Source organism: Rhincodon typus, chromosome 15 (assembly GCF_021869965.1).
Source record: "Rhincodon typus isolate 14 chromosome 15, sRhiTyp1.1, whole genome shotgun sequence".
In the NCBI taxonomy this organism is placed as follows: Eukaryota; Metazoa; Chordata; class Chondrichthyes; order Orectolobiformes; family Rhincodontidae; genus Rhincodon; species Rhincodon typus.
The window spans coordinates 658,476-682,406 of NC_063346.1; the positions used below are offsets into that span (position 1 = coordinate 658,476).

General features: G+C 43.9%; 1 protein-coding gene across 1 annotated transcript in view; it reads right to left on the reverse strand.

The window, feature by feature from the left end:
* The window catches only part of tango6 (transport and golgi organization 6 homolog (Drosophila)), a 140,058-nt gene that overhangs the window by 77,334 nt on the left and 38,793 nt on the right, over positions 1–23,931 (reverse strand). The window contains exons 6-7 of the mRNA XM_048605931.1: positions 14,892–15,054; positions 5,133–5,215 (exon numbers count right to left, since the gene is read on the reverse strand). Of these exons, the coding sequence (XP_048461888.1) occupies positions 5,133–5,215; positions 14,892–15,054 (246 nt within the window). The remainder of the gene's footprint in view (positions 1–5,132; positions 5,216–14,891; positions 15,055–23,931) is intronic.

Here is a 23,931-nt window from a genome sequence, read left to right on the forward strand (position 1 = left end):
CCAGCATCTGCAGTTCCTACTATCTCTGATTCAATAGCTTTACAGCCTGGTTCTATCCTTCCATGTTTTTTTACCCACCCCACATCCAGTCCTGTTATGAAGATCGTCGCTTTCAGGACAGCTCACACATTCTCTCCTCCTCTTAGCCCTTATTATCACTTACTCAGCTTTTCTTCTGTCCTGGCCTGCTATCCATAATCTTGTTTATCTATCCCTTTCATATTTGTCTCCCTCTGGGCTCTATCTACACCTGTCCGCTAACCCCTCCTTTGATCCCTAAACCCCTACTTCATCTTTAGCATAAATTCCACTTTTTCAGAGCTGTTAACAGTTCTGATGAAGAGACACCAGATTCAAAACATTAACTCTCCTTTCTTCCCACAGATGCTGCCAGACCTGTTGAGGTTCATAAGCAATCTATTTTTGTTTTAGATTTCCAGCATCCACAGTTCTTTGTTTTATAACACTGTCTTTCAGTCATCTCTGAGCAATCTTGGTCTTCTGTTGCAACACTAACCTGTTTTGTTTCATAAAATGGCTATACCAACTAGCTATCAATCTGAAATCTTTGCTGGATTCAGAATTTGATTTGGCCCATGTGAGCATATTGCAGTTCTGGTGATGATGTAACCACTAACAATTTTCAAGGATCCATTCTAATAAATGTTTCTCAAGATCATATCAGTGGTGGATCCCTGGTATGATGGCACGTTTGGTCTTCCTTCTTCAGGGCAGAATCCACCATTTTTCCATGCTCGCATCAGTTTTTCATTAATACTGAATTTCTTTGGTGCACCATAGTTACAGAATGAGTTAGCAAATGTCACAACTTATAGCTTCGTATTTCAATCTTCTCCTACAGGATCCATTTCTTTTTACCACCCATCATGCCACTTGTGTTCTGTTCTGTATGGCTGTGTTTTAAATTCATGTCCTTCTTCATAACACAGCCCACACTGCCTAACTCTAATTGCCCAGAGGGCAGTTAAGAGTCAACCACATTTCTGTGGCCCTGGAGTCACATATAAGCCAGATCAGGTGAGGATGGCGGTTTCTTTCCTAAAGGTTTTTCCTGACAATCGGCAATGGTTTCATGGTCAACATTAGACTCTTAATTCCAGATTATTTTGCTTTTGAATTCAATTCGCTTTCTGCCAGGGCAAGATTCAAACACAGGTTCTCAGAACATTACCTGGATCTCTGGATTAATAGTCTAGCCATAATACCACTAGGCCATTATCTCCCCAATCTTACCAACAACTGAGGTCAGGTTAACTGGCCTATAATTTACCAACTTCTGCCTCACTTCCTTCTTAGTCAGGGAAGTTACATCAGCCATTTTCCAGTCCCCTGGGATCCTCCTGACTCCAGTGATTCCTGAAAGATCACCACCAATGCCTCTACAATCTCCTCAGCAATCTCCTTCAGAACTCTGGGGGGCAGTCCATCTAATCCAGGTGATTTATCCACTTTAGGCCAATCAGCTTCCCCTGCACTTTCTCCTTACAATCTATTCCACGTACCCAATTGTCTGTCAGAAAAGTAAATTCGGTTTTCTCTGCTCTTGCTTAATAAGTGAAATTCAGCAAACCATTTGTCACAGTTAACTCACCCTTCCACGGGAAATCTCTTGTCCTTTGAACAATTTATAGCCTTTCCTGCAGTGGCTTAATTTCAAATGTAGCACAGAATTAGCTTTCACTAATTTACAGGATGTCTCCTTAAGGACCACTCTTAATTCCTTTCTCATAACTCAACTGACTGATACTTAGAACTTGATCTGCTTTTGCACCTTTTGGTCCAGTGAGCAGCAACAATTCCAGTACTCAAACCGCAGCTGATCAAAGTATTGTACAGTTCCTTCAGATGACTCTGATTATTATTTAATTACCTTACATACAGATTGACATTGTGTTTGCTTTTGAACTTGCATCTGCACTAATTGGCATATGAAATAGTCTCCTCATCAATAATTTCTTTTAAGTCACTTGTCGGACATGGACGTAGAAGGTTAGGCAGCATTTATTGCTTGTGACTAGTTGCCTTTGAGAAGGTGGTGGTGAGCTTCCTTCTTGAACCGCTGCAGTCCATGTGCTGTCGGGTGAATCACAAGGCCCTTAAGAAGCGAATTCCAGGAGTTTGACCCTGTGACAGTGAATGAACAATGATATATTTCTAAGTCAGGATGGTGGGTGGTTTGGAGGGGAACTTGCACATGGTGAGGTTTGGAGCTACTTCCATCCAAACAAGTTGGGAGTATTCCATCACATTCCTGACTTGTGCCTTGTCGATGATGGACAGGTTTTGGGGAGTCAGGTGGTGAGTTAGTCACCACAGTATTCCTAGCCTCAGAACTGCTCCTGTAGGCATTGTGTTTATGTGGCAAGTTCAGTTGAATTTCTGGTCAATGATAACCCCAAATATTTGATAATGTGGGATTCAGTGATAGTAACACCATTGAATGTCAAGGGCTGGTTGTTAGATTGTCTCTTATTGGAGATGGCCATTACCTAGCATTTATGTGGCACAGATGTTACTTGCCATTTGTCAAGCCTAAGCTTCAATATTATTCAGATTTTGATGCATACGAACTTAGACTGCTTCAGTATGACGAGTCACGAATGATGTTGAACTTTGTTCAATCATCAGCGAACATCCCCACTTCTGACCTTATGATGGAGGAAAGGTCATTGATGAAGCAACTGAAGATGGTTGAGCGTAGGACACTACCCTGAGGAACTCCTGTAGAGATGTCATGGAGATGAGATGACTGACCTAGAACAGCCAAGACCATCTTCCTTTGTGCCAGGTATGACTCTAACCAGCAGAGAGTTTTCACATGGTGTTCATTGATTCCACTTTGGCATGGGGCTCCTTGATGCCACACTCCGCTGAATGCAGCCTTGATGTCAAGGGCTGTCACTCTCATCTCACCTCTGGAATTCAGCTCTCTTGTCCATGTTTGAACCAAGGCTTCAATGAAGTTAGGAGCTGAGTGGTCCGGGCAGATCCCAAACAGGGTGTCACTAAGCAGGTAGCAGGTTATTTCTGAGCAGGTGCTGCTTGATAGTGGATGACACCTTCCCTCACTTAACTGATGATCGACAGTAGACTAACGGGGCAGTAGTTGGCCGGGTTGGATTTGTCCTGCTTATTGTGACCTGGGCAATGTTCTACATTGTTGGGTAGATGTTATAACTGTACTGGAACTGTTCGGCTACAGGAACGCCAAGTTCTGGAGCACAAGTTTTCAGTACTATTGCCAGAATGTTGTATGCGCCCACAGCCTTTGGAATATCCAATGCCTCCAAACATTTCTTGATATCATGTGGAGTGAATCAAATTGGCTGGAGACTGGCATCTGTGATTCTGGGTACTACTGAACCAGGCTGAGAAGGATCATCCACTCAGCATTTCTGGCTGAAGATTGCTGTGAATGTTTCAGCCTTACTTTTTGCGCTGAAATGTTGGCTCTTCCATCACTAAAGATGGGGATATTTGTGGAGCGTCCTCCTCCAGTGAGTTGTTTAATCATCCACCACCACTCGCGACTGGATGTGGCAGAACTGCAGGGCTTAGATCGGATCCATTGGTTGCAGAATTGCTTAGCTGTGCCTATCTCTTGCTGCCTATACTGTTTAGCATGCAAGTGCTCCTGTCTGGTAGCTTCACCAGGTTGACACCTCACTTTTAGGTACTGCTCCTGGCATGTCCTTCTGCACTCTCCATGGAATCCAGGTTGAACCCCTGGCTTGGTGATAATGGAGTGGGGGATATGTCAGGCCATGAGGTTGCAGAGCGTGTTGGGTACAATTCTGCTGCTGTTGATAGCCCAGAGTGCTTCATGGATGTACAGTCTTGAGTTGCTACATCTCCTTGAAGTTTGTCCCATTTAGGATCGTGGTAGTGCCACACAACATAGTGGAGCGTATTCTCAATGTGAAGGCCAGACTTTGTCTCCACAAGGATTGTGCAGTGGTCACTCTTACTGATACCGTCATGGACAGCTGCATTTGCAGCTGACAGACTGGTGATGATCAGGTCAAGTATGTTTTTCCCTCTTGTTGCTTCCCTCACCACCTGCTGCAGACCCAATTCAGCAGCTATGTCCTTTAAGCCCAACCACCTCGATTAGTAGAGCTGTTACTGAGCCACTCTTGGTGGTGGACATTGAAATCAACCACCATGAGTACATTTTGCACCCTTGCCACCCTCAGTGTGACATCAGCAGGAGGTTTCCTTGACTATGTTTACCTGAAGCCATGGGACTTCATGGGGTTCAAAGTCTCCTAGGGCAACTCCCTCCTGTCTGTATACCACTGTGCCATCACCTCTACTAGGTCTATCCTGCTGCTGGACAGCACACATCCAGGAATGGTGATGGTGGTGTCTAGGACATTGCCTTTAAGCTATGATTCTGTGAGTATGATATCATTCTGTGAGTATGGCTATGTCAGGCTGTTGTTTGACTAGACATTGAGACTGTTCTCCCAATTTTAGCACCAACTGCCAGATGTTAGTAAGGGGAACTTTGTAGGGTCAACATGACTATTTCTGCCATTGTTATTTCCTGTACCTAGGTCAATGCCAGGTGATTTGTCCAGTATTAATTCTTCGTTGAGACTTCATTGTGATTGTTACAACTGAGTAGCTCGCTAAGCCAATTCAGAGGGCAGCTGAGAGTCAACCACATTGCTCTGGATCTGGAGTCACATGCAGGCTAGACCAGGTACGGATTCTTCCTTGAAGAACATTACAGAGCCAGCTAAAACTTGTATCATGCCCACATGAACTTCCTGCTCTACAATGCAAAAATCTGGTTTATATTTTGTGTTGAGGCGGTTCTCTTTGCATGATTCACTGGCCTGACTCCTGATCTACTTAAATCACAATTGTAACTTGAGTGTTGACACTATAGCGATTGTGTAACTTCCACAGTCGTAAGTACAAGAACAGGAAAAGGAATGAACTGCAAATGTCATTTAACCCAAGCACCTAGTTGGAGCCTTGCACTTATACAGACCTCTCACACAGCTTGGTTCCATAACACATCCTTAGCTAATACACAGTTCCTCTCCAATTAGGGCACTGAGCAAAGCAAACTACTTTAGAAACAAATATGTCAGTCTTACCTTATATATATCGTCCACACAACAGGTCAGCTCTGACTCTTCCACAATCACTGTGCCCACCTGTCTATAATCCTCCACCACTTCTGAAAGGAAGGAACAGAGTAGAGATTTGAGTTAAATACAGAGGCTGCTGGTCTATCCACAGTCGCACAGCAGACTAATGGAAGAATGTGACTGCAGCAAAAAGGTAGCCCAACATTTCCTGCTCAAAGATAACTACCATAGAAGCATAGAAATAATACAGCACAGAAGGGGTCCATCTGGCCCCATCTTGTCCATGCCGACCGAAAGACACCCAGATGTCCTTTCTAATCCCAACTTCCTGCACAAGCCCCATAACCTGTAGTTTACAGTAATTAAGGCACAGATTCAGGTACTTTTTAAAAAGAGTTTAGGGTCTCTGCCTCCACTATCAACCAAGGATAGGCAATACATGTTGGCCCATCCAGTGTCACCCACATCCCATGACAGAATAAAAACAGTGAAAGATGCATCATAAGGATGAACTATGAGCTTCCCATTGTTTAGCAACAAATAAGTCAGTATGAAATGAGCAGAAAACAGGGAGAAAGAATTAAGACTCTAGTCTAGGTTTACTTTTTCTGCGTAGGATCCCTGCCCCAATCTTACCCCCCTCGTCCCATCCCTCCTCCCCAATCCTGTCTTCTGTTTTCCACTTTCTCCTGCTCCATGTATAGAAAGGAGATAAAAATCAAAGGATAAAGGATTCAGTTGCAGTGAACTGATGAAATTCTTAATATTTAATTGCGGTTACTTGTTAAGCCTTGTCAATGGGTTCTTGGCAAAGGATGTGGTTGTGCTGACGGGCAGGTTAATGAAATCATACTGATGAAATTCACCCACAAGGAACTAAAAGTAATAAGCATTTCTCAACCATGTTATTAAAATAAATTAAACCCATGAGATTAGTAGTCTAGTAAAATTTGGCAAGTACACCACTGGCAGAGAAAGTGAACAGTCAATAACATAAAAGCAATTCATTAAAATCGCTGACTGACTCATGTTGAACAGTTTCATCTGGAACCATTTCACACCGGCTCACATTGCAAAGCCAAAGCAATGCTTTGTATTCCTTTGACTAAATCATTCCAGTCACTACACTAATGTCCCCAATTCCACTTACAAAAATATAAAGTTACTGCCCATTCCCAGAAAACCCACAATTTCTAAGCCCTTAACTGCTTTCTATCTTTTGTACAATCACAGACATGTGTGGAGGAGAAAATCTGCCAGCATTTACAATCAAGGTGAATATCAGTGACTGCTGCTACAAGAGTAAGTGCACATGTATAGTTTAAAGCCACAAATGGAGAATGGGAATTTCAGCAAAGTATCAGAGGTCAACTAGGTATCCCAATCAATACCTCAGCAAGCAACCATGCCTGCTGGAGGGAAAGAGAATCGAGTGAATATAAAATGACGCTGTTTTGTCTTTGAGTAAACTACTTAAAACAAAACACACCAGGAGCTATCTGTGGATGCACAAGGAAATATCAAACCAATCCCTAGTAAAGGAATGGATTTTTCACACCAGGAATCTCATACTCCTGAGTCCATCTCTCAAATTTATAAACATGTCTGGACTGGAGGATGAGCAGGAAGAAATCTCAATTTTGAGTCTTTTGCTGTTCAACTTCCCTGGATGTCAACAGCTAAGAGAACATGGAACATTCATCACAGCCAAACCTCAAAAGAAAGGGAGGGGAAAGACTGGGAGACACTGTCAAAGACATATTAAACCAATCCCAGGCTGATGAATGAAATTCTCTACTCCCCTCCAATGAGGTCAGAGCAGCTTCAAGCCACAATTTTACAAACATAAAGAAAGAATTTATGGGGGAGGGGGAGCTGATTTGTCAGTAAGGGCGATAATTGTCTGCTTTCTGCTAATCTACAGTTTAAGAGTTAACAGCACAAGTAAGCTTTTTTGTTTGGCTTAAAGTTTGGTTAAAGCCCACCAGTTCAACCAGATTTTTGAGCATCATCTGGAGGTATAGCAGTGCACCTGCAAGGCTGAGAATTATTCCAATAGCACATTTTTAGACATGGAGAGTCTGTAGTTTAAGGAAGTGTAGTCAGAGAAGGATAGTAGCCATCAGTCAGAAGAACACAGGCAGGCAGGTAGTCAAAAAAAGCACATCTCATTCAAGAGTAGCTTTTCTGGGGAGTGCAGCTAGAGTCCAAATGTACAAGGCAGGGAAGAGAAAACAAGAGCAATATGGGTCGAAGACTCAATTGGGAGGGGTACCTTCAGACGAGTCTGCAGGCACAGATGTGACTCCAGGATGGTGACTTGCCTGCCTGGGGCTATAGTCAATGATGGCACTGACCAGCTTCAAGGCATCCTGAAGGGGGAGGGCGAACAGCCAGATATCATGATACACACTGGTTCCAAAGACATAGGTAGAAAGAGGGGGAGCTAAGTGGTAGATTGAAAAGCAGGAGCTCAATGGTTATAATCTGTGGATTACTCCTGGTGCCACATGGTCATGACTATAGAAATAATTGGACAGAGCAGATGAATACACAGCTGAAAAATTGATGCAGGAGGGAGGGCTATAGATTCTTGGATCACTGGGTCTGTCCTGGGGAACATGGGACTTTTACAAGTCTGACGGGTTGCACCTGAACGGCAAGGGGACAAACATCCTTGCTGGTTAGTGCTTTTGTGGGGATTTAAACTAACTTGTCAGGAGGATGGGTTATACAGAGTGAAGGTGCAACAGGGGGCGGTGGACAGACAGGTGCAGGAGAAAAGCCATATCAGTCTGGCAGGTGGAGCATATATGGTCGAGCAATGGCACAAGGAATCATGGCAAGGTTATATGGTATTAATTTTAATACAAGGAGTCTTGTGAGTAAGGCAGATGATTTGGAGGAGGTGATTAACACCTGGGGGTGACATCATTGCAATCACAGAGACGTGGCTGAGGGAGGGGTAGTACTGGGGTAAAAACTCTTCAGGCGAGGCAGGAAAAGACTCAGATGAGGAGGAGTTTCTTCTCTCAGAGGGTTGAGTGTCTTTGGAACTCCTTGCCACGGCAAGTTATGGGGGCAGAGTCCGTATGTATATTTAAGGCTGAGACAGACAGATACTTGATCAGTCGGGAAATCAAAGGTTATGGGGAAAGAGCAAGAAAGTGGATGTGAGGAATGTTGGATCAGCTATGATCCTATTGAATGTTGGAACATGCTCAAGGGGCTTAACAACCTACTCCTGTTCCTATTCCTTATAGTATTATGGCTACGTTAAAGAGATGGTGGTGTTAGAATATTGATCGAGGAGTCAATTAATGAAATCAGGAAGCATGATATCAAAGAATGTTCTTCAACAGAGACCAAATGGGTAGAATGTAAAAACAAAAAGAGGGAAATCACATTGCTGGAAGTGTACGAAAATGCCCCACACAGGCAAAGAGAGATAAAATGACAGATATCTGGGCAAATCTTAGAGAAGTGTAAAAATAATAATAGAATTACAGGATCATCATGGCACAGAAGGAAACTATTCAGTCCATCATGCTGCACCAGTTCTATTACCTAGTGTCAATCTCCTGCCTGTTCCCCATATCTCTGCACACCACTCACAATAAGATAATATTAAAAGTGGATTTCAATTTCCCCAATATTTACAGGGATAGAAAAAATGTGAAAGGCTTAGAGGGGCCGAATTCTTAAAATGTATTCAAGCTTTTCGAAGTCCTACAAGACAGTGTGGGGCCTAATTTTAGGGAACAAAACCAGGCAAGTGATTGAAGTGTCAATGGGAGAGCATTTCAGTGATCGTGATCATAACTCTATAAACATAAAAACATAGAAGACAGGAGCAGGAGGAGGCCATTCAGCCCTTCTTCTGCTCTGCCATTTTTCAAAATCATGGCTGATTGTCCAACTCAATAGCCCAATCCTGCTTTCTCCCCATAATCTTTGATCCCATTTGTCCCAGGTGCTTAATCTAGTTGCCTCTTGAATACATTCAATGTTTTGGCATCAACTACTTTCTGTGGTAATGAATTCCACAGGCCCACCACTCCTTGGGTGAAAAAAATGTCTGTTCATCTCCTTCCCAAATCATCCACCCCGAATCCTTATACCGAGACTTCTGGTTCTTGACACACCCACCATCGGGAACATCCTCCCTGCATCTACCCTGTCCAGTCCTGTTAGAATTTTATAAGATTTGAAGCAGTGGTTTATGGGAAAGGACAAAGTAGGACAAGGACCAGGAACAAAGATTCTGAACTGGGGAAAGACAGACTTTTAGTACGATAAGTCAGGATCTGGCCAAAGTGGACAGGGTGAGAGGATGAAGAAATAAACCCAGGGAACCCTGGATGTGAAGGGATGTATAGGGTTGGTTAGGAAAACAAAAGAAATTTACAGTAGACGTCAAAGGCTAAAAACAGAAGTTCTGAGGAAGGGTCACCGGATCCGAAACATTAACTCTGTTTTTTCCTTCACAGATGCTGCCAGATCTGTTGAGCTTGTCCAGCAACTTTGTTTTTGTTCCTGATTTACAGCATCCGCAGTTCTTTCGGTTTTTAATTAGAGAAAGTGCAGAGTTTTACATAAGAAAAAAATTGACAGTGAAGAGGGGACATGAGAAAACACTGTCGGGTAAAAATAAAGGGAAATCCAAATTTTATAAGTACTATAAAATATAAGTATATAATGAGGATAAAATAGCAAGAGGATAACCAGAAAAATAGGAGGACCCAGTAAGGACCAAAGTGGAGATGTGTGTGTGGAACTAGAAGATGTAGGTATGGTTCTGTTTGAGAACTTTGCATTTGTATTCACTACAGAGGATGATGTAGGTTCAGAAATCAAAGAAGGAGACTGTGACATACTGGAAACAAATCAACATTAAGATGGAGGAGATATTAGCGGTTTTAGCCGGCTTAAAATTGGGTAAACCTCCAGGGTCAGATGAGGTGTACTCCAAGTTAACTTCGGAGGCAAGGGAGGATATTGTGGGGGTTCCGACATTCATTTCCAAATGCTCTCTGGCCAATGGACTGGAAGATACATAATACGGTACAGCCATTCAAGAAGGTTGGTACAGATAAACCAGGGAACTATACGCTTGTGAGTCTAACAACAGTGGTGGGGAAACTTGGAAAACATTGAGCAACAGAATTAACCTCCACTTAGAGAGACCAAGATTAATTGAGGATAATTTTGTTGGGGGGAGATCTTGTCTAACAAATTTGATTTAATTTTGAGATGATGACTAGCTTTGTAGATGAGAAGAGTGCAGTCATGGAGTTTGCATGGACTTTAATAAGGCATTTGACAATGGATCCATGGGATGCAGGGTAATTTGGCAAATTGTATCCAAAACTGGCTTAGTGGCAGGAAACAGAGGGTGCTAGTTGAAGGTTGCTTTTGTGACTGAAAGTCTGTGTCCAGTGGCATACTGCAAGCTTTGATGCTGGATTTCTTGCTGTTTGCAGTGTATATTAATAACCTAGCCACAAATGTAAGAAGCTTGAACAGTAAGTTTGCAGGTGACACAAAAATGGTGGTGTGGTAATCAGTGAGGAGGAAAGCCTTAGGGCGCAAGACAATTCAGACAGGCAGATTAGCTGAATAACAGCAAATGGAATTTCATCTGGAAAAGTGAGAGGTAATGCATTTGGGAGGGCTAATAGGGCATGGGAGTGCATGATGAATGCCAGGACCCTGGAAGGTACAGAGAATCAGAGGGACCTTGGTGTGCATATCCATAGATCCTTGAAGGCAGTACGATGGGTAAATAAGGTGGTTAAAGGAGGCATATGGGATACTTGCATTTATTAGTCATGGCATCGAATACAAGAGCAGGCAGTTTATGAAAGAGCTGTATATCACATTAGTTTGGCCACAGCTGGAGTACTGTGTGCAGTTCTGGTCATCACACTATAAGAAGGATGTGATTGCACCGGAGAGGACAGAGAGGAAATTCACAAGGATCTCACTCGGGCTGGAGTGTTTCAGCTATGAAGAGACGGTAGATAGACTGAAGTGTTTTTGTTAGAGCAAAGAAGGCTGAGGGGGAACCTGATTGAGGTGTTGAAAATTATGAGGGGCACACATAGATAGGAAGAAACCTTTCCCCATAGTGGAAGAATTGATAACCAGGAGGCATAGATTTAAGGCAAAAAGGAAATTTGTTTTCACACAGAGGGTGGTGGATTTCTGGAACTCACTGTCTGAAAGGATTGTAGAGACAAAACTATCAGTAGTTGGATGAATACTTTGCTGGGAAATAGGTGAAGGTAGATAGGTGCTTGATATGTCCTCTTTCAGTGCCATAATCCTCTGTGACACTCACTTGGGGATCTTAAGTCAATAACATACACCTCACATTAATTTTGTACCCATTCAGAGAGACTACAAGCATAGTTAATGTGGTAGCATGGAAACATCACACTTGTGCACAAGACAAATCATTGCAGGGGGTATGAATGTGAATAGAGTTTGCTGGAAACATTCAACATGTTAGACAGTATCAGACACCAGTTTGATGAAAAGTCATTGATTTGATACTTAATTATATTTCTCTCTCAACAGATACTGCCTGACATGCTGGTTGCTGAGTGTTAGATGTTGGTTAGAGTCAATTATAATTCAAATATTAAGTTCACTACACACTTGTTTAATTTCACATTGCTGCAAATCGGTGTTCAATGAACAACTCCAACACCCTTTACATTGAGTCCATAGCACAGAAACAGGCCATTTTTAACAAGTGGTCTGTACAAATGTTTATACCTAGTCTTATTGCAAATTTATAGAACATTGCTTAAGTCACAGATGGAATACTGTGTGCTGTTCTGAACAAATAAACAAATGAAAAAGTACAGCACAGGAACAGGCCTTTCGGCCCTCCAAGCCTGTGCCGGCCATCATGCCCTAATTAATCTAAACACAAACCTGCTATTTTTCGATTCGTATCTCTCTATTCCTTCCCTATTCATGTACCCATCTAGGTGCCTCTTCAATGTCTTCAATGTGCCCGCTTCCACCACCTCTTCTGATAGTGCATTCCAGCCTGCTGCTACTCTCTGTGCGGAAAAACTTCCCTCGCACATCTCCCTTAAACCTTCCCCCTCTCACCTTGAACCTGTGTCCCCTTGCAATTGAAACTTCAACCTTGGGAAAAAGCTTCTGACTATCCACCCTATCTATGCCTCTCATAATTTTGTAGACCTCTATCAGGTCTCCTCTCAGCTGCCATCATTCCAGTGAAAACAATCCTAGTCTTTCCTCATGGTCAATGTCCTAGAGACCAGCCAACATCCTGGTGAACCTTCTCTGTACTCTCTTCAAAGCTTCCACATCCTTCTGGTAGTGTGGTCACCAAAACTGCACACAATACTCCAAACGCGGCCTAACAAGGCTCTTATACTGATGCAACATGTTTTGCCAACTCTTGTACTCCACGCCGCGGCCGATGAAGGCAAGCATGCCATGTGCCTTCTTAATCACTTTGGCTACCTGTGTTGTCACTTTCAGGGAACTGTGGACCTGCAGGCCCAGATCCGTCTGAATGTTAATGTTCCTAAGGGATCTGCCATTTACAATATAATTCACACCTAAATTTGATCCTCCAAAATGCATCACTTCACACTTGTCTGGATTAAACTCCATCTGCCATTTCTGTGCCGAAGTCACCAATCTATCTATATCCTATTGGATACTTTCACAATTGCTGGCACTATCAGCAACTCCATCAATCTTCGTGTCATCAGCAAACTTGCTTATCAGACCACCCACATTTTCCTCTAGATCATTTATATATACTACAAGCAACAAAGGTCCTAAGACTGACCCCTGTGGAACACCACTAGTCACCAGAATTCATTCTGAAAAACATCCTTCCACCACTACCCTCTATCTTCTCTGACCAAGCCAGTTTTGTATCCATTTGGCCAGGCCACCCCAAACCCCTTGTGGTTTTAGTTTTTGTACCATCCTGCCTTGTGGGACTTTATCAAATGCCTTACTAAAGTCCATATAAATTACATCCACAGCCTTCCCTCATCAATTACCTCTTCAAATAATTCAATCAGGTTGGTGAGACTTAACCTTCCCCAGACAAAATCATGCTGCCTGTCACTAACTAGTCCATTTTCCTCCAAATGCGCATATATCTTGTCTCTCAGTATCTTCTGGTCGCCACACTATTGAGAGAACATGATTGTACTGGAGAGGGTGCAGAGGAGAATCACCAGGATGTTGCCTGGGATGAAAAGTCTCAATAATGAGGAGAAACTGGATAGACTGGGTTTATATTCCCTGAAGCAGAGGAGGCTAAAGGAGATCTGATTGAGTTATACAAAATCCTGAGAGGCTTAGACAGGGTAGATTGTTGGAATCTTTTCCCCATGGCAAATGTGTCTAAGACCAGACAGCAAGGTTCAGGTGAGGAGGAAAAATTTTGGAACCTAAAGAGTGGTAGAAATGTGGAACGTGTCACCTAAGAGGGTGGTGGAGGCAAGTACTCTCACAATATTTAAGAAGCATCCAGATGAATACTTAAAATGCCGGTGCACAGTAGGCTATGGACCTACAGCAGGTATATGAGATTAGTGTAGTTTGCTATTTGTTGGTCAGCATAGGCACGGTGAGCCAAGGGACCTGTTTCTATGCTGTATGACTCGAGATGACAGCTGAGACAGGAGTCACTGAAGCAAGTAGGCAGGGAGCTGATAGGTTTGTAATAGTGGAAGGAGGTTACACTCTATGGATGTGGTTCAGGACAAAAATCAAATCAGCTGGTGTAGATTTCATTTTTGTACTTAAGAAGAAAGGAATACAGGGGTTCTTGTGGCACAATGGTAGTGTCCCTACCTCTGAGCTTGGAGACTGGGTTAAAGTCCCACCTGCTTTAGAGGTGTGTAGAACTGTCTCTGAACAGGTTGCTTCAAAAATAACTAGAGAACAAGGAATGATTAAAGGGCTGATCTGTTACCATTCATGATGCAAATGTGAGACATTTGTTCAATGTTGTCAGCGGGCACACAACATTTACCTCACTGGAGGTAGAAATCTGTCTACGGTCCAATTAGGAAATTACAAAGACAGAGCAGTTAACAGACAGCACAATGTCATGTACGCACCCCACTCCACTGTAACTTACTTCTTTTACCCCATATTATACCACTAACATTTTTGCAATATTCTATATAAACAAACTAACACTCGGACATTAGAATGATTTTGGAACTTTTAACTGTGTGGTCTGTAGGGATTGTGTTTTAATTTATAACAGGTTAAGTCCCAAGAAATGATGCATTTTTTGAGTTAATATTAACCAAGTCATTGTAAAGTTATACTTGAAGAATTAATTATTAACCTATTGCATGCAATTGGAGTTTTAAGGTAGTGGTAATGTTAGATTTAATTTTAAGCTTTTCCTGTCATTGTGATGAAATGGTTTCATTCACTTAGTCAAACATACTAGAAACTTAGTCAAACATACGTACATGTTCTATGAATTGCTGCCTTAAAAATGGGAGGTGAGGTAGGCAGAGGGGAGAAAGACTTTGAGCACTTTTACAACTGTGATTGTCGATTCTGAAGGTTAAATTCTTATGAAAAGATGAAAGGATTCTCTTATTCTAACTCCCACTCTCACTCACCACAACCTTTATCTCCCTAGCTTTCAGCCAATGCTCACGGTTCAAACGGGCACCAGTAATTCAGCTAACGGATCACCTTCAAATGCGTGGTGTTTGTCTATCTCTGTACCTTTGACATCCAAGCAGCAGATCAGAGGAGCAAGTAGAGGCTTCAGGAGGTACTTATCAGCAAGTTCAGGTTGTTCCTTTACCATCGAGAGGAAAGTCATCGTTGCCACTCTCTGAAATTGACGAGCTGTCAGTTTGTCCTTGATATGAAACAGTTCAAGAACCTAGCATGAAGCAGAAACAGGGAAGTGTCAAAAATAACATCAAACTAACTGAAACAAAAACAGAAGTTGCCAGAAAAATTTCGCGGATCTGGCAGCATCTGTGAAGACTAATCAGAGTTAACGTTTCGGGTCCAGTGACCCTTCCTCGGATGAACAGCATCTGCAGTTCTTTTGAATTTTATCAAACTAACTGGCTGACTGCCTTTAGGATTCTAGAGAGATTAGATAATGTTGGCTACAACAAGCAGTTTCACCCTGTGTACAACAGAGAATATGAGAACAGACATTATGCTAAAAGGAGAGAAATATATTAACATAATGAACGGTCACTCATTTCACAGGCGCTGAAACTGTGTCCAGAACCAGAAAATGCCACTTCCAGGATGTGGTTATGTGGTGGTTATGTTACTGGGTACAAAGAACATGAGGAACATTTAAGAAAACATGTTCAAACCCCACCGTGGATCATTTGACAATTGAAATTTCCTAAAGAACAATTGGGAAATAAAAAAAAGACCCGTGTCCGTATAAATGACCACAAAGCTGCTGAATTGCTACAAAAACCCAACTGGCTGACTAATGTCCTTCCAGGACAGAAACTTTCTGTCCTTACACATTCTGGGTCTACATGTGATTCCAGGCCTACACCAATGCATTTAATTCTTAACTATCCTTTGAAACTTGTCTTGCAAGTCATCTAATGAATCATACCACTGAGAAAAAAAATAAGAGAAAGGACAGGACAGGCCACACAGCAGTATCTCAGACATTAAAACAAAACACAACAAAGGTACACCCAGAGATAGTAGGAACTGCAGATGCTGGAGAATCTGAGATAACAAGGTGTAGAGCTGGATGAACACAGCAGGCCAAGCAGCATCAGAGGAGCAGGATGGCTGACGTTTCTGGCCTAGACCCTTCTTCAGAAATGGGGGAGGAAAGGGGGTTCTGAAATAAATAGGGAGAGAGGGGGAGACAGATAGAAGATGGATAGAGGAGAAGATAGGTGGAGAGAAGGCAGACAGGTCAAAGAGGCGGGACGGAGCCAGTAAAGGTGAGTGTAAAGGGGAGGCAGGGAGGAGATAGGCCAGTCCAGGGAGGATGGACAGGTCAAGGGGGCGGGATGAGGTTAATAATTCCACACTTCCGCCATCTGCAATCCGACCCTACCACCAAAGACATTTTTCCCTCCCCACCCTTATCTGCTTTCTGGAGGGACCACTCTCTCCGTGACTCCCTTGTCTGCTCCACACTCCCCTCCAGTCCAACCACACCGGGCACTTTTCCCTGCAACCGCAGGAAGTGCTACACCTGCCCCTACAACTCCACCCTCACCCTCATCCCAGGCCCCAAGAAGACTTTCCACATCAAGCAGATGTTCACCTGCACATCTGCTAATATGGTATACTGCATCCGCTGTTCCCGTTGTGGCCTCCTCTACATTGGGGAAACCAAGCGGAGGCTTGGGGACCACTTTGCGGAACACCTACGCTCGGTTCGCACTAAACAACTGCACCTCCCAGTCGCGAACCATTTCAATTCCCCCTCCCATTCCTCAGATGGCATGTCCATCCTGGGTCTCCTGCAGTGCCACAACGATGCTACCCGAAAGTTGCAGGAACAGCAACTCATATTCCGCTTGGGAACCCTGCAGCCCAATGGTATCAATATGGACTTCACAAGCTTCAAAATCTCCCCTCCCCCTACCGCATCCCAAAATCAGCCCAGCTCGTCCCTGCCTCCCTAACCTGTCCTTCCTCCCACCTATCCCCTCCTCCCACCTCAAGCCCCGCCCCCATCTCCTACCTACTAACCTCATCCCGCCCCCTTGACCAGTCCGTCCTCCCTAGACTGACCTATCCCCTCCCTAACTCCCCACCTACACTCACCTTTACTGGCTCCATCCCCGCCTCTTTGACCTGTCTGTTTCCTCTCCACCTATCTTCTCCGCTATCCGTCTTCTATCCGCCTCCCCCTCGCTCCCTATTTATTTCAGAACCCCCTTCCCCTCCCCCATTTCTGAAGAAGGGTCTAGGCCCGAAACGTCAGCCTTCCTGCTCCTCTGATGCTGCTTGGCCTGCTGTGTTCATCCAGCTCTACACTTTGTTATCAAAGGTACACCCAGCCCCATCAGTACTGAAAAACTCCTTCAAAACATCTCGGACTGGTAGCCTGGAAGTGAATCAAGGTGTGAATGTTGCTCATCAACGCACCAAGTGCAAGTGACTCACCAAAACAGACAGTCCACATTGTCACACAGACTGATCATGGAATATTCCCATTAAACTGAAGTTAGGAAAGCAATAATGAAGGACAAGCTCTGACACCAACACATCATTTAACAGTTTCAATAGCAATTTATTTCACTCTAAACACAAAGTGTAAAAGTTAACACAGGAACAAAAACAAAGTTGCTGGGAAAGCTCAGCAGGTCTGGCAGCATCTATGAAGGGAAAAAAACAGTTAACGTTTTGGGTCCAGTGACCCTTCCTCAGAACTGATGGTAGCTGGGAAAATGTCAGTTTATATGCAGAAAAAAGGGAAGGGCATGGGGTAGGGAGTAAACGATAGGATAGAGCATAAAGAGAGAGAAGAGCAGTTGGACAGACAAAGGAGTTGCTAACGATCAGGCTGGGAGGGTGAATAGTTGTTAATGAGGACTATTAGTGATTAACAACAGGTGGTGTGTAATGGCAGGCTTTGTGGTATTTGGGCCTGGTGTGTGGGGTAGGGGGCTGGGACATGGGAGAATTTAGGCCCTAAAATTATTGAACTCAAAATTGAGTCTGGCGGGCTGCAGGGTCCCCAAGCGGAACATGAGGTGTTGTTCATCCAGTTGAGCTTCGCTGGAACACTGCAGCAAGCCAGAGACAGAGATGTTGGCCAGGGACCAGGATGGTGTGTTAATTGTGAGCAGAACAAAGATGTTCTGTGAAGCGGTCACCCAGTCTACGCTTCGTTTCCCCAGTGTAGAGGAGACCACATTGTGAGCAGTGAATACAGTAGATTAGATTCTGGGAAGTGCAGGTGCAGTGTTGCTTCACAGGGCCCTTGGATACTGGGGAGGGAAGGGGTACATGGGCAGGTGTGGCATCTTCGCTGGTTACCGGAGAGTGAGTGAGTGAGTGTGTGTGTGTGTGTGTGTTGGGGGTGAAGGAGTGTGGACCAGGGTGTCTTGGAGGGAATGGTCCCTGCAGAAGGTGGACAAGGGAGGGGAATATGTGTCTCGTGGTGGCATCTTGCTGGAGGTGTTGGAAATGGCGTCTGATGATCTTCTGGATGCGGGAGGGAAGAGAAGCGGTGAGGGCGGAAGTGCGGGAGATGGGGCTAACCTGGTTGAGGTTCCTGTTGATAACAGAGCTGGGGAATCCTCGGCTGAGGAAGAAGGTGGACATTTCAGAGGCTCCCTTGTCGAAGTTGGCCTCATCCGAGTATATACGATGGAGATGGAGGGACTGAGAGAATGGGATGGAGTCTTTATAGGAAGTGATGTGTGAGGATGTATAGTTCAGGTAGCTGTGGGAGTCAGTGGGTTTGTAGTGGCTATAACTGGCCAGTCTATCCTCAGAAATGGAAACAGAAATGTCAAGGAAGGGAAAGGAAGACTCAGAGATAGACCAGGTGAAAGTGAGGGCAGGGTGGAAATTGGAGGCAAAATTGACTAACTTTTCCAATTCCAGACAAGAGAGGGAAGCAGCACCGATGATATCATCAATGTATTGCAGAAAGAGTTGTGGGTGGGGGCCTGAATAGGACAGGAACAAGGAATGTTGCACGTATCCCATTAAGAGACAGGTATAACCGGGGCCCACGTGGGTACCCATGGCCACCTCTCTTACCTGAAGAGAACGAGGAGTTAAAAGAGAAGTTGTTCAAGGTGAGGACAAGCTTGGCCAAGTTGAGGAGCGTGTTGGTGGGTGGGGATGGTTCAGGTCTTTGCTCCAGGATGAAGCAGAGAGCCCTAAGTCCCTCCTAGTGGGGAATGGACGTGTAAAAATTAACTCTGTCCTTCTTTAAAGTGACAGCCTGGCCTGCAGAGTGGTTCCAGAATTTTCTATTTTTAGTTCAAATTTCAAGCATCTGCAATATTTTGCCAGTCTTAATTTCAAGATTTCAGTAAGTTGTTAACATGTATCCTAATTCTTTTCTATCTAGAGTTGAATGTTCTCTCCATAACCACCTACGTGAGGACTCAACACTTGTGGGTGAAACAGAACTTTCAGAATGAAAGGAATGAGAAGGAGCAGACAGCAAATATTGTTCTATATAATGCATGTGTCAGGACCTTGCTGTCCCCAAACCCTGGGAACATACTAACCGACATTTATGTTTGGAAACTTTGTGCAGGCAATACTCCATGAGTATGAATGATATTCTCAATGACATACTTCATGGAACAGTCTGATCCTGTCTCTTACCATATGCCAGAAATTGAACTTTCTCATATTCTAAATACGAACAGTAAACACCCAGCCTCCTCCCTCCCCTACCCTCCTCAACACACCTTCGGAAATGGAAGGAGATCTTTTATCATTGCTGTCTGGTACAGATTTAGAGTCACAGAGTCCTACATCATGGAGACAGGCTCTTCAGTCCAAACTGGTCCACACTATCCAAAACGTCCATCCACATTAACCCCAATTCCCTGCACTTGGCCCATATCCTTCTAAACCTTTCCTATCCATGTATTCTTCCAAATGCCCTTTAAACGTTGTTAATGTACCTGCCTCAACCACTTCCGCTGGCAGCTCATTCCATATGTGTACCACCCTCCGTGTAAAAAAAATTGCTCCTCAGGTTCCATGTATTCTTTCCTCTCTTACCTTAAAATGATGTCCTCTGGTCATCGATTCCCCAACACTGGGAAAAAGACTGAGTGGACTTAACCTATCCATGCCTTTCATGATCTTCTACACTTCTATGAGATTCTTAATGAGTACTTTGCGTTGGTATTCACCGAGGAGAGGGACATGACGGATGTTGAGGTTAGGGATAGAGGTTTGATTATCTAGGTCAAGTCGGCATAAGGAGGGGGGGGAAGTGTTGGGTATTCTAAAAGGCATTAGGGTGGACAAGTCCCCAGGTCCGGATGGGATCTATCCCAGGTTACTGAGGGAAGCGAGAGAGGAAATAGCTGGGGCCTTAACAGATATCTTTGCAGCATCCTTGAGAATGGGTGAGGTCCCGGAGGACTGGAGAATTGCTAATGTTGTCCCCTTGTTTAAGAAGGGTAGCAAGGATAATCCAGGTAATTATAGACTGGTGAGTCTGACGTCATTGGTGGGGAAGCTGCTGGAGAAGATACTGAGGGATAGGATCTATTTACATTTGGAAGAAAATGGGCTTATTACTGATAGGCAGCATGGTTTTGTGCAGGAAAGGTTATGTCTTACCAACTTGATAGAATTCTTTGAGGAAGTGACAAAGTTGATAGATGAGGGAAGGGCTGTAAATGTCATATACATGGACTTCAGTAAGGTGTTTGATAAGGTTCCCCATGGTAGGCTGATGAAGAAAGTGAAGTCGCATGGGGTCCAGGGTGTACTAGCTAGATGGATAGAGAACTGGCTGGGCAACAGGAGACAGACGGTTGTAGTGGAAGGGAGTTTCTCAAAATGGAGAACTGTGACCAGTGGTGTTCCACAGGGATCCGTGTTGGGACCACTGTTGTTTGTGATATACATAAATGATCTGGAGGAAGGTATAGATGGTCTGATTAGCAAGTTTGCAGATGACACAAAGATTGGTGGAGTAGCAGATAGTGAAGGGGACTGTCGGAGAATGCAACAAAATTGGAGAGTTGGGCGAAGAAATGGCAGATGGAGTTCAATCCAGGCAAATGCGAGGTGATGCATTTTGGAAGATCCAATTCAAGAGTGAACTATATGGTAAACGGAAAAGCCCTGGGGAAAATTGATGCACCGAGAGATCTGGGTGTTCAGGTCCATTGTACCCTGAACGTGGCAACGCAGGTCGATAGTGGTCAAGAAGGCATACGGCATGCTTTCATTCATCGGACGGGGTACTGAGTACAAGAGTTGGCAAGTCATGTTACAGTTGTATAGGACTTTGGTTCAACCACATTTGGAATACTGCGTACAGTTCTGGTCACCACATTACCAAAAAGATGTGTATGCTTTGGAGAGGGTGCAGAGGAGGTTCACCAGGATGTTGCCTGGTATGGAGGGCGCTAGCTATGAAGAGAGGTTGAATAGATTAGGATTATTTACATTAGAAAGACAGAGGTTGAGGGGGTACCTGATTGAAGTCTACAAAATCATGAGAGGTATAGACAGGGTGGATAGCAAGAAGCTTTTTCCCCCAGAGTGGGGGACTCAATTACTAGGGGTCACAATTTTAAGGTGAGAGGGGAAAAGTTTAAGGGAGAAATGCGTGGAAAGTTCTTTATGCAGAGGGTGGTGGGTGCCTGGAACGTGTTGCCAGCGGAGGTGGTAGAGGCGGGCACGATAGCGTCATTTAAGATGTATCTAGACAGATACATGAATGGGCAGGGAGCAGAGGGATGCAGATCCTTGGAAAATAGGTGACAGGTTTAGATCAAGGATCTGGATCGGCACAGGCTTGGAGGGCCGAAGGGCCTGTTCCTGTGCTGTAACTTTCTTTGTTCTTTTTTCTTTGTTCTATAAGATCTCCCCTCAGTCTTCTACACTCTCAATAAAAAGTCCTAGCTTGTCCAACCTCTCCGTATAACTCAATCTCTTGAGTCCTGCCAACATCCTTGTAAATTTCTTCTGCACTCTTTCCAGTTTAATAACATCCTTCCTATAGCAAGGTAACCAAATCTGAACACAATACTCCAAGTGTGGCCTCACCAATGTCCTGTACAACTGCAACATAACTTACCAACTTCTGTACTCAATGCCCTGACTGATGAAGGCCAGTGTGCCAAAAGCTTTCTTCACTGTCCTGTCTACCTGTGACTCCACTTCCAGAGAACTGTGCACCTGAACTCCAAGGTCTCTCTGTTCGACTACACTCCTTAAGGCCCTACCATTCACCATGAAACTCCTAACTTGATTTGACTTTCTAAAATGCAACAGCTCATACTTATGTATATTAAACTCCATTTGCCATTTCTCGGCCCACTTCCCCAGCTGATCAAGATCCTGCTGCAATTTCTGATAATCTTCCTCACTGTCCACCATACCACCTATCTGAATCCAACAGAATAAAGGACTGGATTCCATGATGCTGGAGCACACATACAATAGCTGTATGTTTATGGCGCACACATGTATATATGTATAGACCATAAAACCATAAGACATAGGAGCAGTAGACCATTCAGCCCATGGAATGCTCCACCATTCAATGAGAACATGGCTGATCTGATAATCCTCAAATCCACTTTCCTGCCTTTTCCATATAACCTTTGAATCTCATATTGATTAAAAATCTGTCTATCTCAGCCTTGAATATACTTTACATCTCAACCTCAACAGCTGTCTGTGGTAAAGAATTCCACAGATTCACTAACTTCTGAGAGAAGAAATTTGGCCTCATTTCCATCTTAAATATGCACCCCCTTAATCTGAGATTATCCCCTCAGGTCCTGGAGTCTCCAAAAAAGGGAAACCTTTCCACGTCTACCTTGTCATGTCCTGTAAGAGTCGTGTACATTTCAATAAGGTCACCTCTCATTCTTCTAAATTCCAGCAAGTACAGACCCAACCCACATAGTCTCTCCATACTTGGTATCAATGAACCTTCTCTGGACTTCATCCAAAACCTGAAATCTTTCTTTAGATAAGGTACCCATATTCCAGCTAGGGTTTGACAAGTGCCTTGTATAGTTTTAGATTAATCTTTTATACTCCACTCCTTTTGAAATAACGGTGAACAGTCCATTTACATTCACTATTACCCAGTGCACTTGGATGCTAGCTTGTTGTGATTCATGCACAAAGACTCCCAAATCCCTTTGTTCTGTAGCTTTCTGCAGTCTTTCTCCATTTGGGGCGATGGTCGCTCAGTGGTTAGCATTGCTGCCTCACAGCGCCAGGAACCTGGGTTCGATTCTAGCCTTGGGCGACTGTCTGTGTAGAGTTTGCACATTGTCCCAGTGTCTGCGTGGGTTTCCTCCCATAGTCCAAAGATGTGCAGGGTAGGTGGATTGGCCATAGTGCCCAGGGATTGTTTCGCTTAGGTGGGTTAGACATGGAAAATCAGGCGTGGGGGAATGAGTCTGGGTGGGATGCTCTTCGGAGGGGCGGTGTGGACTTGTTGGGCCAAATGGCCTGTTTCCACACTGTAGGGATTCTATGATTAAATAATATACAGTTCCTCTATTCTTCCTGCCAAAGTACATAAACTCACCTTTTCCCTTAGATTTTTGCCTATTCGCTTAACTTGTCCACATCCTTCTGTAAACTCTTTGCATCATCCTTACCACTTGCCTTTCCACCAATTTTTGAGTCAGCTACAAACTTGGCTAGTCCATTTACTTTCCTCATCCTGGTCATTATATATATTGTAAATAATTGTAGCCCCAGCTCTAATCCCGGTGGCACTCCACTATTTATAGATTGACATCCTAAAATGTCTCCCTTATCCCAACTCTTTCTCTTTGATTACTTAACCGATCCTCCATCAATGCTAATATACTATCTCCAACTACTATCTAGGCCCGAAACGTCAGCCTTCCTGCTCCTCTGATGCTGCTTGGCCTGCTGTGTTCATCCAGCTCTACACCTTGTTATTGCAGATTCTCCAGCATCTGCAGTTCCTACTATCCCTCTAAATCATACCTTGTTAAGGATAACCAACAGTGGAGGAGAAAGGGGAAAAGTTATCCCATCACCTCTTCCCATCCATAATTTTATATATTCATTCACACATACATATGCGTGATGTAAT